Here is a 17,219-nt window from a genome sequence, read left to right on the forward strand (position 1 = left end):
TCATGAGCATGGTTTTTTTTAATCGTGCTCACGATTTTTGACATAAATCTGACCACATACTTTTTTCTAGAATAACTCCACCTTAGTATAAAGACAGAACTGCTATATGCTAAATATGACTTCACAACTGCTGACCTCAGAAAGACTTTTGGACGACAGCTAATTAGATTATAATTAGACTAGATTCAGCTTTATTGTTAAGAGTTTACACGGTGGTGTAGTGGTTAGCACTGTCACATCATGGCAAGAAGGTTCTGGGTTCGAACCCAGTGGCCAGCGGGAGCCTTTCTGTGTGGAGTTTGCATGTTCTCCCCATGTCCGTGTGGGTTTCCTCCGGGTGCTCTGGTTTCCCCCACAGTTCAAAGACATGCAAAGTTAGGTTAGCGTGGAGCGGCCTTGGGCTGAAGTGCCCTTGAGCAAGGTACCTAACCCCTGACTGCTCCCCGGGCGCTATAGTATGGCTGCCCACTGCTCTGGGTGTGTGCACACGTGTGTTCACTGCTTCAGATGGGTTAAATGCAGAGGATGAATTTCACTGTGCTTGAAGTGTACATGTGACAAATAAAGGCTTCTTCTTCTTCTAACCAGAAGTGCAAAATACAGTATTATTTACAGATAAGTGCCAGAAGTAAGTACCGCAGCATAGTGATGCTATATGTTACACTATATACAGTGATAGACAGTGTCAATATACAGATATATTTGTAAATATTTTAACGCATATTTACAGAAGGGAAGTGGTCAGGATTAGAGTATGTAAGGTTGTAATAGCTACCTGTGCACTAGAGGCTGACATTTTTTCAGGAATCCTGTGGGTCATGGGGTTCCTGTGGGGTTCCTGTGGGATAGGAGTCAATGTTATTATTCATCACGTGACTGGGAAGGGACAGAAAAAAATAAACAGTAGCGGGCGGTCATAGTCATAATAACAATAGGTCAGTTTTTATCTATAAATATGCAGGTCGAAAAATGAATAGCAGGGGCGTAGCTGAGGGGGGTCCTGGGGTGTCTGTGACCCCCCCCCCCCCTTGTTAGACGATACATTTTTTCAATAGCCGCATAAGAATATTAGAAAAGCGCCCACTGTAATTTTTCTAACTTTTTTTTTTTAACTAGATTGTCATCTCAGCCTCATTAGGGTTTCTATAACCTTGACTTCCTGTGGTTTGGGCACAAAAACCCAGTTTGTTAGAGTGTGTGTGGGAGTGGCAGTTGTAAGTGCAGATATGTTAAATAATACACAGTGCAATATGAGCATAAAGTGTGTGAAATGCAGGCAAAGTTGTAATCAAGGAAACAGGCAGGAGGTCAATCGAGGCACACACAGAATATCAGAGGCAAAACTATACAAGATCAAGGGACAAGAAACAGGAGTTGAAAAACCAGGAGGTCAACAAGGACAGGGAACAAGGCTCAGTCAGGCACACTAGATGTGGTGTAGTACTTCACATTGTCCTTGCATGGGCGCGGTCCTTAAATAGCCTAAACATATTTCATTGATTAAAGACATTCTTTGTTAACGGCGCGCGTGCCGGAGCTCGTTAGGCGCGCATGCAGCCTGAGGCACACCTTCAGGCGCACGAGCCAAGGCACACAGGACTGACACAGTCCTACGCAAGTGTAACACGATCGCACTAGAAAGCATGGTCAAGCTACCAGTGTAGCTGCAGTCTTTTTAGTTGCAAATTACGAGTATTTCCTCATGTTCATAATTCACCATGTCAAAACAAGCGAAACTTTCCTCCTTCTTTCGACGTGAAGAGAAGTAAGCAATTTATTATATATGTTTTTCCATGGCGCTACAGTGGTGTAGTGGTTAGCGCTGTCGCCTCACAGCAAGAAGGTCTGGGTTCGAGCCCCGTGGCCGGCGAGGGCCTTTCTGTGCGGAGTTTGCATGTTCTCCCCGTGTCCGCGTGGGTTTCCTCCGGGTGCTCCGGTTTCCCCCACAATCCAAAGACATGCAGGTTAGGTTAACTGGTGACTCTAAATTGACCGTAGGTGTGAATGGTTGTCTGTGTCTATGTGTCAGCCCTGTGATGACTTGTCCAGGGTGTACCTCGCCCGTAGTCAGCTGGGATAGGCTCCAGCTTGCCTGCGACCCTGTAGAACAGGATAAAGCGGCTAGAGATAACGAGATGAGTTGCATTTTGTGGCTTTGAAGCTAAGTTTTAGTGTGCTGTTTCTAGAACACATCATCAAGAAAACGTGGAAGAAACAGCAATAATGGAAGAGACGGTTTCTAAGCTACCTAAAACTAGCAATGGTAATTATTTTTTGTTACATAATGTGCTCAGGCTGCCAGTGTGTGACCCCCCGAAAAATCCTAGCTACGCCCTTGAATAAACGCTATTTAATTTCTTTTGAATACGGGAAGGGACGGGAGTTATTTTTCCGGGATTGGGAGGGGACAGGAATTATTTTTCATCCTGTCATCATGGGACTGGGATGGGACAGGAGTGAAGGCCACTCCCGTGTCACCCTCACATATCCACACGGCCCTTTGTGTAAGCCACGCCCACTTGCCAATTCCAGTTTTTCCACGTCAGATCACGTGACTTGGTGCTCACGCTGCTGCGCATCTCGCACATTCTCATAATAACGCATCGACACCAGAGGAATAGAGAAGAAGTAGATTTATTCCGACTATTAATCAGCGTTGCATCGCTGCTATAGAGATTACAGCATGGGCGAAAGGACGGCCTTTGTTCTGCTCATAGCTGCGACTCTGTCGCTTGCCATCGAGGTAAGAAAACATGGATTATGGCCGGGGGAACCCGCTATAGGCCTGGAAGAAGGATGCAGACACAGCAAATGCTGCTGACGACAACACGCAAATCTGGCTTTGTGCTCCCAGCCTGCTTTGTGTTATATAACTAACTGGGTGTTTCTGTGTTCACTGATTCACGGCTTTACCTGGTTTTGTATATAATAGGGCAGTTATAACGTGTGAAGGGTGCCTGGATGACAGTAGTAGGTATTTAATGGAGGAAATGTTTAGTGAATGATCTTCAGCCTTATGATTCAGCCTGAGGATTAGGATTATATCTGTCTGTATTGATGTGGCCAAGAGAAGATGCATCGCAGCCTGGAGGAAATTTTTTTTAGACTCTGATCTGCAGACTCATGATGTTTACTGCAGAGATTTGCTAGATATGTGTATGTTTTCAATAAGATATAAAAGCCACGTAAATATAAAACGAAAGAAAAAGACTAGGGTTTGAAGTTGCGCCAGTGAGACGTCAGGGTTTAGTGAATAAACACAAAATAATAATTCAGCCTTCTTTTTAAACCTCTCAGTTTCAGATGAATAATGTATAAATCATGTGTAGATTCTGCTGAGTAGATGTTATTAACGGAGGGTGGTGTTTGAGTGCCGTCTAAACGGGCGCAGTGTCCTGACTGCTTATGGTTTTGGATGGAAAAGATGCTGCTTGACAGAAGCAAGATGGCGGCGAACGACTGCGGCGTTTCATGAAGCCCGACACAGCAGCATCGCTCTCAGGCCCCAGAGCAGCTCAAGTGCAGTGATTTTACCTCAGAAATACTCCTTCTGTCACTCAGCACAACGTTCGGGTACTAGTGTAGTGTCTGTGTGTAATGACTTACTGTAAATAATGTGAGACTTGTGTTTGCCCTGAGTGAATGCAAATGATTCAGCTCGAGAGTTCAGCTTTGTGGCATCTGTGTGTGTGTTCGCTTTCAGTCATAGCAATGCAGTTCATGCTTCAGTAGTTTTAATAGGCTAGTTGTAATTTTTTTCTTTGTTTTTCTCATCTCATCTCATTATCTCTAGCCGCTTTATCCTGTTCTACAGGGTCGCAGGCAAGCTGGAGCCTATCCCAGCTGACTACGGGCGAAAGGCGGGGTACACCCTGGACAAGTCGCCAGGTCATCACAGGGCTGACACATAGACACAGACAACCATTCACACTTACATTCACACCTACGGTCAATTTAGAGTCACCAGTTAACCTAACCTGCATGTCTTTGGACTGTGGGGGAAACCGGAGCACCCGGAGGAAACCCACGCGGACACGGGGAGAACATGCAAACTCCACACAGAAAGGCCCTCGCCGGCCATGGGGCTCGAAACCGGACCTTCTTGTTGTGAGGCGACAGCGCTAACCACTACACCACCGTGCCGCCCTTCTTTGTTTTTCATCTCATCTCATCATCTCTAGCCGCTTTATCCTGTTCTACAGGGTCGCAGGCAAGCTGGAGCCTATCCCAGCTGACTACAGGCGAAAGGCGGGGTACACCCTGGACAAGTCGCCAGGTCATCACAGGGCTGACACATAGACACAGACAACCATTCACACTTACATTCACACCTACGGTCAATTTAGAGTCACCAGTTAACCTAACCTGCATGTCTTTGGACTGTGGGGGAAACCGGAGCACCCGGAGGAAACCCACGCGGACACGGGGAGAACATGCAAACTCCACACAGAAAGGCCCTCGCCGGCCATGGGGCTCGAAACCGGACCTTCTTGTTGTGAGGCGACAGCGCTAACCACTACACCACCGTGCCGCCCTTCTTTGTTTTTCATCTCATCTCATCATCTCTAGCCGCTTTATCCTGTTCTACAGGGTCGCAAGCAAGCTGGAGCCTATCCCAGCTGACTACAGGCGAAAGGCGGGGTACACCCTGGACAAGTCGCCAGGTCATCACAGGGCTGACACATAGACACAGGCAACCATTCACACTCACATTCACACCTACGGTCAATTTAGAGTCACCAGTTAGCCTAACCTGCATGTCTTTGGACTGTGGGGGAAACCGGAGCACCCGGAGGAAACCCACGCGGACACGGGAAGAACGTGCAAACTCCGCACAGAAAGGCCCTCACCGGCCACGGGGCTCAAACCCGGACCTTCTTGCTGTGAGGCGACGGCGCTAACCACTACACCACCGTGCCGCCCTTCTTTGTTTTTATTTATAAAAATAAAACATCAAGGTGCGTTTCTGTAGTTGAAAATTGTACATGCACGGTGGTGTAGTGGTTTGCACTGTCGCCTCACAGCAAGAAGGTTCCGGGTTTGAACCCAGCAGCCGGCAAGGGCCTTTCTGTGTGGAGTTTGCATGTTCTCTCCGTGTCTGCCCTCCACAGTCCAAAGACATGCGGTTAGGTTAACGTGGGGCTGCCTTGGGCTGAAGTGCCCTTGAGCAAGGTACCTAACCCCTGACTGCTCCCCGGGCGCTGTAGTGTGTGTGCATGTGTGTTCTGCTTCAGATGGGTTAAATGCAGAGGATGAATTTCACTGTGCTTGAAATGTGCATGTGAAAAATAAAGGTTTCTTCTTCTTCAGTATGTTGTAGAGTCCGATCAAACTCCTGAAGATGTGCAAACTATTGTAAACAAACTGATTTTAGTTTTATCCCTTTTTCCTAAAAAAAAAGCATACACTCAAGTATACAGGTATTGTCTTTCAGGCGACAGTCCAGTCGTCTAGTGCTACAGAGTATAATGCTGGGAACAGACGACACAATTCACCCCGATTTTGACACGAAGTTTGTCGTGGCCGCCAAATATGAACATCAGGAACGACGAATGGCTCTTGTAGTGTGCCAATGACAGAACACAACACCCTGACGAAAAGTCTAGCACGTCAGAATTTTAGTATTTTCTCACCTGGTTTGAGAAACTCCTATGCCATGTTCCTTGACGTGCCTTCTGTAATCATGATTGGCAATTTCTTGACCCTATTCCGCAACAATACAGTGGTGCTTGAAAGTTTGTGAACCCTGTAGAATCTTCTATATTTCTGCATAAATAGGACCTAAAACATCATCAGATTTTCACACAAGTCCTAAAAGTAGATAAAGAGAACCCAGTTAAACAAATGAAACAAAAAATATTCTACTTGGTCATTTATTTATTGAGGAAAATGATCCAATATTACATATGTGTGAGTGGCAAAAGTATGTGAACCTCTAGGCAGGGCTCGAAATTAACTTTTTTCCTTTGTGTCCCCCAGTGGTCCCGAATTCTGTGTTGTATTGTCCCGAATGGAAGCAATAGTGTCCCCATTTTTTTCCTCTCTGAAATAACCAGTGGTTAATATTATCATATGAAGTTACTATTATATTTGTAACTATGCGATTTTATGTGTCAGCCCTGTGATGACCTGGCGACTTGTCCAGGGTGTACCCCGCCTTTCGCCCGTAGTCGGCTGGGATAGGCTCCAGCTTGCCTGCGACCCTGTAGAAGGATAAAGCGGCTAGAGATAATGAGATGAGATCTAGCTCATTCAGAAAATGTTTCAACTCCCTACATCTGCAGTACACTTTAGTTGAAAATAAGACCCCTTTTATGTTCATTTCATCTACTTATACCTTGAACATCTGTTGGCACTTATAAGGCCAACTTATAATTTTCACCATTACCGTTATCCATTTTTATGAACTTTCCGTTATCCATTTTTATGAACTTTCCGTTATCCATTTTTATGAACTTTCCGTTATCCATTTTATGAACTTTCGCTGCCGGGTGCAAATGTTAGCAACATCAGCATAGTGCCAGGTCCGAGCCTAGTTGTGCTGCTGACTGACTAAACTTTCTGAACTAGAAAGACACCAAGAAAACTCACTTATTCTGTTGAACGGTATCTTCCGTCAATATCATCCACATCATTCCTGTTGTATTTTATAACGTGTCTAACAGTGTTCATTCAGTTCATTCAGTTGCTAGCGTTGCCTGCAGACCAGGCGATGACACTTTGGATCCTGAAGGTCCCGGAGACGTTATGTCTGGGCTTTCAGTTTCTTCCCCGCGGTCGGTCCGCTTCAACCACTTCAGCATTTTTGTTCTGGCAAGAGTCGGCGCAGCGTGTGCGGTAGCAATTCCATTCCGAGTCCATATAATGCGGACTCCGGCCGAAGATTCTCGAACAGAATGCGCTGCTCTGTAGCCTACGGATGCAGGCGCATCGAAAGTGTAGCTACTATGTATTTTTCGCTGTTAACGTTTTAAAATTAAAATTGACAAATTAGGTGAATGTCTACGTACGTGTTACGGCTTTGTAAATAATATTAATGTAGAACTTTTTTTTCTAGATCTATTTTTTTTCCATTGTCCCGGGATTGTCCCAGATATGATAATTTTGTGTCCCGATGACATTTTTTATGGTCCCCGGGACATCGGGACACCGTTAGTTTCGAGCGCTGCCTCTAGGATTAGCAGTTAATTTGAAGGTGAAATTAGAGTCAGGTGTTTTCAATCAATGGGATGACAATCAGGTGTGAGTGGGCACCCTGTTTTATTTAAAGAACAGGGATCTATCAAAGTCTGATCTTCACAACATGTTTGTGGAAAAGTATCATGGCACGAACAAAGGAGATTTCTGAGGACCTCAGAAAAAGCGTTGTTGATGCTCAACAGGAGAATCTGAATCTGAAGATTAGGCAATCACAGTGACTATATATACACAGTGCTCAGCGTAAATGAGTACACCCCCTTTGAAAAGTAACATTTTAAACAATATCTCAATGAACACAACCAATTTCCAAACTGTTGACAAGACAAAGTTTAATATAACATCTGTTTAACTTATACTAGTGTGTGTGTGTGTGTGTGTATTTCTTCAGTGATATCTGACGTTTGCCATTGTGAAAGACAAAAATATCGTGCAGTCTGATCCTGGCACAACAAACACACATGAATCCTACATTATCTCAGTTTTCCATTGCCATGTGACCTGTATTGAATGTGGTCACCTTTCTTGTCCCGGTACAAAGTATACTGAACAAGCACATAGGGGAGTAAATAGAAATTAACATTGAGGTCATAAACATTTTGTCACATAATTGTGATATGTCACAATTAAAAACACATACCCACACACACACAACTTTGTTTAACTTGCTTTTCTGCTGGATCATACAGCAGAGGAATCTGCATCTGATGAAGCATGTGATGAGTTTGCTATTGAGCATAGAAGAAAACTCAATGTCTAATTTTTATAAAACAAATGCTGATTAAAAGTTACAATGTCAGCCTTTGAATCTCTGCCATTATTGCTGCTGATGATGTTTCAATTATATATCTCGTATCTTGTGTACTGTAAATCTCACTGACTTGCAACCTCCAGAGAAATCCTTCTCCTCTAATACGTTCCTCTGTATGATAGAAAATACACACAGATGCTTGGCCAGGTGGTAGGTCATGGATTCGGATTTGTAACTGTACATCGGTGCTCTACTGTACTATAGGATGTGTTAATACACTGCAACCCTGCTATAACGAACTCCTTGGGGGACGTGCAAATAGATTGGTATACCGAAAAGTTCATAATACTGAAATGGATTCACTTGTCACACCACTTACTCAATCTTATGTAAAACAAGACCGACTGTGTTTTAATTTATATTTAAGTGTAATTCACTTGCATACTTATGAAATAAAGGAAATAAGTCACGTTCACCATTGTTTGCTTGCCGCATCTTCTTTCTTTTCAGCCCATCATATTAATTGCAGTTATAGACGAAGTCTCAGAGCTCTTTTGCTTTTGCTTTAAAAGTTGAAACTGAATTTTTCAGGATACCATGTTCTTTCGACAAATTTGTTACTTTCTCACTATGCTTTAGACAGTCCAGGACATGAAGTTTGTACTTGATGGTGTCACGTCCATGCGCCTGCAGCAGCACGCCTCAAACTGCCACTCATACACAGGCAGCACCATTAGGGCTAGTTACCATGCACCTGTTCTGGATTAGAGCGTAATCACAGCACACACTTATAAGGACTCTCACTACACACAGACGTTGTGAAGTATACGTGCTGTACCTTGTCTCATGTTACCGAGCCTTTTGTAGCACTGTGTTGATAATTTTCTTGGTCGACCAGTGGTCGTGCATTCACTCCGACTAATCGACTAATCCCCCCCCCCCCCAAAAAAAACCCAAAAAACCTGCCCATTTTTACCGGGATACACATCTGTGAGGCTTTACCTGTAATGCCGGGCTGCTGTATCTATGCGCATTTACCACTAACGCCGGGGGTAACCTTCATGCAATTTTCAGCCATGCAGGCATTTTAAAATGGTTATGTTGTCTGATTGCCTGAAATAGGGGACGTACAGGGATGTGTAACTAACAAAATGTTTGAATGTTTCACAAAAATAATCAGAAAGACTGACGGACTCTGAACAATGCAATGCAATCAAACTTCAGGTTGCAAGGGGTAGGCTAGCTAGGCTAGTAGGCTACTTACATGGTTGAGGTGGTAAAGCATGTTCGTCGTGGAAGAATGTTTTTTTGCGAATGTTTTTTTGCAAATTCTGCACGTAACCCTCTTTGAGTCATCTTTGTTCTTTTCGAAATGATCCCATATTTTAGAGCTCCTTCCAGACATGCTGTCTGCCCGTGTTAAAAAAATCACCAACAGTAAATTAGTGTCACGACTTCCTTTATCATGCCCGTCAAATTAAAAGCCCTTCAGCCCTTTGACAAGACGCGGCTTTTTTCCCTGCGACCAATCGACCAATGGAATTTTGGTCGGCTAATAATTTTTTGGTCGACCAACGATTAATCGATTGTTTGCCGTCAGCCCTAGTTGATATTCTGAGTTTCGACTCTGTTTTGTATTTTGCCCTTTGTCTTCGCCTTTCATATCCTGTCTGTGCCTTGCTTGACCATTGCCTGTTTCTTGACTTTGATTTTTGATCACTGATTTGGACTGTTTACCAGCGTATTTTTAAATAAATAAAACTCTTCCAGCAGTTACATCCGTCTATTGCTTGCATTTTCTGACCGGCAGAGATTATCTTACATTTACGAGTAGCCATGATGAAAATGAGTAAAGACTCAAGTAAAACTGCTTTTAGCTCATAAAATAGTCCTTTTAATGGAATTTTTTTTTAAGTCTGCACTGTAAAAAAAGAATAGTTGAGAATACTTGAAATTTCAAGGCAACAGTCTGCATTAAGAATTTTATGTTTTGCCAATGATGTGCCCATGATAATCCAAACTATGATAAAACTGTTATCTTTATTAAGAATTCTTAATTAAGTCAATTTTCAATTCCTCATTCTGCCAACATAGATTTCTCTTTTTGCTGAACAGTGGCATTCACAGTAGTACAAAAAGGCAATTAAGGTTATCAGACTTTTTTGGGGGGCTTTTTTTCACCTTGATTTGGATAGGACAGTGTAGAGACAGGAAATGAGCGGGAAATGACCTTGGGTCGGAATCGAACCTGGGTCCCCGGATTTATGGTATGGCGCCTTATCCACCTGAGCCACGACGCCATACCCACAATGTGGGTTTTAAAAATTTTTGTAATTGTGTAGAACAGTGAAAAAAGGCATGTATGGTTTAATGATAAATTATGATAACCTCGGGGGCGTCGTGGCTCAGGTGGATAAGGCGCCATATCATAAATCTGGGGACCCGAGTTCGGTTCCGACCTGAGGTCATTTCCTGATCCCTCCCCGTCTCTCTCTCCTGCTCATTTCCTGTCTCTACGCTGTCCTATCCAAATAGAAGTAAAAAAAAAATTGTGATTGCCTTTTTGCACTACTGTGAATGCCACTGTTCAGCAAAAAGAGAAATCTATGTTGGCAGAATGAGGAATTGAAAATTGACTTAATTAAGAATTCTTAATAAAGATAACAGTTTTATCATAGTTTGGATTATCATGGGCACATCATTGGCAAAACATAAAATTCTTAATGCAGACTGTTGCCTTGAAATTTCAAGTATTCTCAACTATTTTTTTTTACAGTGTGTGATCACCGTTCTCGAAAATTGTTTGTGATTGACACCTAAGCGAGGCTCGTCAAGCCTTTCTTTTATGGCATTAATCCGTATTTTTTTCAGTTGACTGCGGACTTGATTACTTATTGTTTGTCTCTGGGGGAAGAGGAGCGCATGGCTCAGTGATTTTTTTTTTTTTTTTGAAGACTGACTCATTGTCATTAAAGGCAGGGGACACAAACTTAGTTTGTTATATGTGAAGGTTCATAGTAAAATAGTTCATTTTAGCAGAGTTGCAGTTTAGTTTCAACAGATGGCATGGCGTTAGCTGGGAAGAGAAATGTTTTCACTGTTTTATTGTGATTTGAGATTTGCTTAAGAGGCAGCAGAGGGCTTGTTGGGGGGGGGGGGGGGGGGGGTAGAAAGCTTTTCATTTTTAAACTTTTAACATCCACAGAGAAGCCAGCCAAACATAAATAGCATTTTTGCGAAGTGGAAGAATCCCACGTCCCTCCACTGTTGTGTCATTCTGGATGACTGGAAACTATGATCTTCTTGGATCTGTCATAATAACAGTTGTTTACATCAGCAATGTAACCAGGGATTATGTGTTGCACCATGCACCCAACAGTTTGTTTATTAAGGGCATGGGGAGCTGATAATTGAGCCGAACTCCAGTTGCTCCCTTGTAGTTATTTTCTAATTTGAGTCGGCTTTTTGTTTGGCTTTATGGGACAAAAGCAGATACCAGAATGACAACAGCGATGCTTTCTTTGTCATGCCGAACAAATATGTGGGGGGGGGAAAAACACAACAGTCCTCTAATCCTTTATGCTCAGTGGAACTGTTCTGTGCGTATGTCTGTGTTTTCTGTATCTATTGGGGGATATGTTGTAACATTTCATGGGCAAAGCCAGGTCAAAAAAAAAACCCAACAAAACAAGCATTGCCAGGCAAAACAAACCTCACCCGGTAGCACTTATGATGAATATGAAGGAAGACATCACGAAAAAAATAGGTACCCTATGGGTGCACGTGGCTACTGCTTATGAATAAAATAGTTTTCTGATACCATGTCCATACAGTAAATATAGCATATTTATTTTTTTCGCAGTCCAGTTTCCATCAAATCGTGCGTTCTGATTGGCTCGTGAGCGGTCCGGAATCCTACGATCCAAATCCCGGTTACGGACCTTTGGTAACTCGCTCATTCACAACAACAACAAACATAGTCGCAATTTTTTGTCAACGTTTATTTTTGCATTTCTCAGTATAATAGCATTAATTTTACAGCATGGATAGCGATAACGACAGTGTTCACAGCGAAAGCGAGTTTTACTACCCTGAGGAAGACGAAATAAAAGAAAACATTTCAGGAGAAATCCAAAAACAAGCTTGCAGCAGGTTTGTTCTAAATATGGTTTTCCTTTCGGGTGCCCTCATTTCCTGTTAGAATTTGGTAAAGAAAAAATAAATATATTATTTACCAGCTTAAAGTCGGTCCATATCGTGAAATACCGTGACCTCGGCCTTGAAAATACTGACCTTGGCCCAGAGGCCTCAGTCAGTATTTTCAAGACCTCGGTCACGGTATTTCACGATACGGACCTCCTAGCTAGTAAATGTTATATACACTCTATGAAGCAGTAGCCACAAAAATGAAACGTAATCCAAAAATGCACAATTTAAAAATCACAGAAGTAAAATATACCAAGTATCTGTACTTTATATTATTCTACTCTTACCTCTTACAGTTTTTGAAACTGAAACCTCTGAACTGTGACACGCTGTCACCATGACCCAAACTCTTATTTCCCGGAAATGGCCTGGTGCTAGAGCTCAGTGGAACACACTCTCCCTCTGTAATAAGCATAAACATGTCTGAAAGCGATTTCTTTAGTCTATTTATTTCGAATGATGAACCAAATTGTATACACTCACTGGCCATTTTAATCAGTTACACTCTTACATTCTGACAGCATGATGACATAGTGGCTAGCGCCTCTGCATGAGGCAGTAACCACAACAAAAACTATTTTGACCTATTTGGTGACCTTGACCGAATGACCCTCAAAATGTTGGAGGTTCTATTTGTGACCAATGCCCATCTATCCTGAAAGTTTCATGAAGATTGGTCCAGCCATTTTCCCGTAATATTGTTTACAAAAAAACAAACAAATAAACCCCACCGAAAACAATACCTCGCCCCCGGTGGACTCCGTCCTGGGCGAGGTAAAAACAGAACAGCCATGATCTATCTCTATTGTGCTCACTTGCGCTCTCTCTCTCTCTCTCTCTCTCTCTGCTTTGTTCAAGCCCATTTGCTTTTGTTATTTTTCAGTTTATTAGAATAATCCAAATTTGCCTGAAAAGTCCCCATTTGCATCTTTCTTCCGCCTTTTAATCATATATCTCTCCTTCATTCTATTTTATCATTTAAAAATATTTTCTCATTTCCTACTGATTCTCAGCAGATTCAAAATGTATTCAGAGTTTATTTTTTATAAGAACAGAAAAGGGAAAAGTAAAAGGTTTTTACAAAATACGTTGCATAACAGGCCTGCTAATCCTACAGTCCACTTACACTTTGTATGCAAGAATCTTTCAGAGAAGGAAAGAGTTGCACTGTTTATCTTTATGCAGAAAAGCTATGTCTGGCAACATGTTCATACAGAGAGGAGCACTGTAGTCGTGTGCATCGGGACTGAAAATAGTTTTGGGAGCAAGAGGTTTTTGCTCTCATGCGGGCAGGAGCAGGCGTCAATCCAATGAAATTTTCAGTCTTGACACCGTGGCAGTCAAAACTGGTATGAAGTTTTCATTTCAATTGAAGTCTGAGCACACACGGCCCCAGCAAGGCTACAGGGTGAAATGGTCAGCTGATATTTAATAAAACAGACGTTCAGTAAAGCTTCGTCTGTGCCAGAACAGCTTCAGGAAGAATTACTATTTGAAATTTTCAAATTGGTAAGAGTTCTTGAAAGCAAAAGGAGACACAGAGAGGTGTTAGCTCCCTTTAGAAGAGATTCTGTCTCAAAAAATAATGCTTGTAAGAAACATTTTTCAGTTCAATTTTAATTCAGTAGAGCACATTTAAAATGGCCAAAGCTGATTCAAGTGCTGTACAGATGAGGGGAATTAAGATTAAAAAGGCACATAGTTACAACACAAAACAGAGTCACATAAACACATTAAAAGATAATAAAATGTACAAAGTAGAAATCTGCTTAAAAGTAGACATATAACTTTAAAAGACCAGGGGTTAGATGCAGTTTTATGCCAAGGAGAAAAGAGAAGAAGAAACCTTTATTTCTCACATATATACATTATAGCACAGTGAGATTCTTTTCTTTGCATATCTCAGGTTGTTAGGACGTTGGTGTCAGAGCACAGCGTCAGCCATGATACAGCACTGCTGGAACACAGAGGGTTAAGGGCCTTGCTCAAGGACCCAACAGTGGCAGCTCGGCAGTACTGGAGTTAGAACCCCTGTCCTTCAGATCAGTAACCCAGAGCCTTAACCTTTGAGTCACCACTGCCCAACCATGAAGAAGCCTTAACACTAGTTAACACTCATCGCTAGTTGACACAGATCTTGCTCTTAAAGGTAGTGAATGTTCTAAAGTCTAGGGGCAGCTACTGAGAACGCACGGTCACCCTTGTATTTTAATCATGAACATGGGAATGTTAACAGTAATTTATTATCCAAGTTACAAGAGTGCCGTGCTGCCCAAAACATGAGATCCCAGGTTCTACCACCAGCATGTGATACCTTCATTTGCCTGGAATGTCATCGTCACCGTCGCTCGCAAATTGGGCTGTTTAGCCACTGCACGTCAAACATAACATCAGCAATTAATCAGAGAGAAAGAGATCCACCAAACTCGATGGCTCAGTCCATCATAATTACTTATACTTGCCTGAAGTATAAAGACTAATCAAATCGCTGGTATACTGTGGAACCAGATTACATAGTGTCTTAAAAACAAATGGCCCTTTTCCACTACCCTTTTTCAGCTCACTTCAGCTCGCTTCAGCTCACTTCAGCCCGACACGGCTCGCGTTTCGACTACCAAAAACCAGCACGACTCAGCTCGCTTCAGCCCTGCTTAGCCCCTAAAACTCGCACCGTTTTGGAGTGGGGCTGAAACGAGCCAAAGCGAGCCGAGTGAGGCTGGGGGCGTGAGCAGACACTCCCCTGTGCACTGATTGGTGAGGAGGAGTGTCCTCACATGCCCACACACGCCCCGCGAGCGCGCTGGGATCTGTAAACACCGCAAACCCGGAAGGAGAAGAATTACGAATTACGAGAATTTCTGAAGCCTTATGCGCCTCGCCTCATCTATACGCTCTTGCCAGTATCTGTCCGCGTTGTCGGTGACAACAAGCCACAGCACCAAGACCAGCAACACTAACGACTCCATGTCCTCCATGTTTATTGTTTACTATTCGGGTCGTGAGACTACCACTTAAAAGCTCACTGATGTCACTGTTTGCGCTGCTTAACGACATCACCTGACGTCCACCCACTTTCGCTAACTCCACCCAATGTGTCCACCCACTTCCAGCCAGCACGGTTCAGCACGGTTGTAGTCGAAATGCAACTCCGACAGCCCCGCTCAGCTCGACTCAGCACGGCACGGCTCAGCCCGACTCAGCCGCGTTGGTAGTGGAAAAGCGGCATTAGAGTCACCAGTTAACCTAACCTGCATGTCCCGCTCAGCCCGATTCAGCACGGCATGGCTCAGCCCGACTCAGCCGCGTTTGTAGTGGAAAAGCGGCAAAACAGTAACATTTTAAAACCGATCCTATACTTGACTGGAAGCCAAGATACCATGACTAGTGAAATACTCTCTCTGATTCTCGTACCAGTTAAGAAGTCTAGCAGCAGCAGGAGGAAAACGAAAACTGACTAGCTCCCATGTAAAGGGAATTGCACTAATCAAGATGCGATGTAATAAAAGCATGCAAAACTATCTTCAGATCTTTAAACGTGAGAATAGATTTCAATTTGGCAAAGCATCTCAGCTGATACAGGCTACCCTTTACTACAGAGTTTATTTGTCGAATTTGATTGAATCAGAAATGGCCCCATGGTTTTATTTAAATGTTTTATATATATATATATATATATATATATATATTTAATGTTGGGGTTTGTTCTGTTTGTTTTTGAATATGTAACTTATGAAAATTCAAATATTATTGCAACAGTAAAATTTCTTTTGATGGGGAAATTATTTGCTGTAATATGTACTGAAGGAAACAACAAGCTACAGACATCTTATGTTACATGCTGCGTTTTATTTATTTATTTATTTATTTATTTTACTTTGATATACCTGTCCATATTTATCAGAATCAACACTCAAATATGGTTGTGCAAGTAAGCAATGATTTATTGCACATTATAACTTAGAAGTATGATCTTTTCAAAAATGTAATTCTTCAAAGAAAAAACATATGGTTTGAGTTGTTGCCTGTTCTCATGTGTTGCATCAAGGTTCTCTCATCTCTAGCCGCTTTATCCTGTTCTACAGGGTCGCAGGCAAGCTGGAGCCTATCCCAGCTGACTACGGGCGAAAGGCGGGGTACACCCTGGACAAGTCGCCAGGTCATCACAGGGCTGACACATAGACACAGACAACCATTCACACTGCATCAAGGTTCAGTTGTGAAAATCTCTTTCATGGTCCTTTGTGGGCACTGCGCGGTGGTTAGCTCGCGACCAACTGTGTGCAGTTTGCATTTTCTCCTTGTGACTGTGTGGGTTTCAGCTGAGTGCTTCGGTTTCCTCCCACAGTCCAAAGTCATGTGGATGAGGTCAGCTGGTTAGTCTAAATTATCCATTGGTATGAATGGTTGTTTGTCTCAGTGTTAGCCCTGAGATAGATTGGCAACCTGTCCAGAGTGCATCCTGCCTTTTGCCGAAGTCAGCTGGGATTGGCTCCAGCTTCTCTCATAGCGCTGATGGATAAGTGGCGTAGAAAATGGATGCATGGATGTTTCTTTGATGTCTGGGGTGAAAAGTTGGCATGTGTTTAAAAAAAAGTCCCTTATATTCACATAAGTCACTCTACGTTCATATTACAAGCCTATTTTTTTTCTTGATGGTTCGCATTCAAAATTACAAGTGACCTGTATCTACTATAACGTGAAATAATCTGTCCTCCAAAGCAGCACGCAGACCCACATTGATGCATTTTGGCACGAGTCATCTGCGTCACCAATAATAAAAAAGTAATTTGTGAGACGACTAAATGGATGCGCTAGTAGCTAATGCATGGATTGTATTTTGTGCTGGAGGACGGCAATCCAGTTCATCAGCTGTACATGATCAGGCCAAGAAGCCAAAAAAATAAAAAAAAAGCAGACAGGTAGCTTTTGCTATTTTTTTGCAGCTGTTGTAGCTCTCCTCCATTGTTTTTTTGCCGTGCTATCAGTGCTGACTGATGAAGACAACACTCAGCGCATGCATACAGGCAAAAAGCCACATGAATTCCAACCTGACTGTTCTCATTTA

The 17,219-nt window shown here is 42.8% G+C and overlaps 1 protein-coding gene across 2 annotated transcripts in view; it reads left to right on the forward strand.

The window, feature by feature from the left end:
• The first annotated feature begins 2,537 nt into the window (after nucleotides 1–2,537).
• Nucleotides 2,538–17,219, forward strand: part of appb (amyloid beta (A4) precursor protein b) — a 42,258-nt gene continuing 27,576 nt past the window's right edge. For both annotated transcript variants that reach the window (XM_060929770.1, XM_060929771.1), the window contains exon 1: nucleotides 2,538–2,743. In XM_060929770.1, coding sequence (XP_060785753.1) covers nucleotides 2,684–2,743 — 60 coding nt within the window. In that variant the 5' untranslated portion in view covers nucleotides 2,538–2,683. The remainder of the gene's footprint in view (nucleotides 2,744–17,219) is intronic.

The sequence above is a fragment of the Neoarius graeffei genome, chromosome 9, assembly GCF_027579695.1.
Source record: "Neoarius graeffei isolate fNeoGra1 chromosome 9, fNeoGra1.pri, whole genome shotgun sequence".
Lineage (NCBI taxonomy): Eukaryota > Metazoa > Chordata > Actinopteri > Siluriformes > Ariidae > Neoarius > Neoarius graeffei.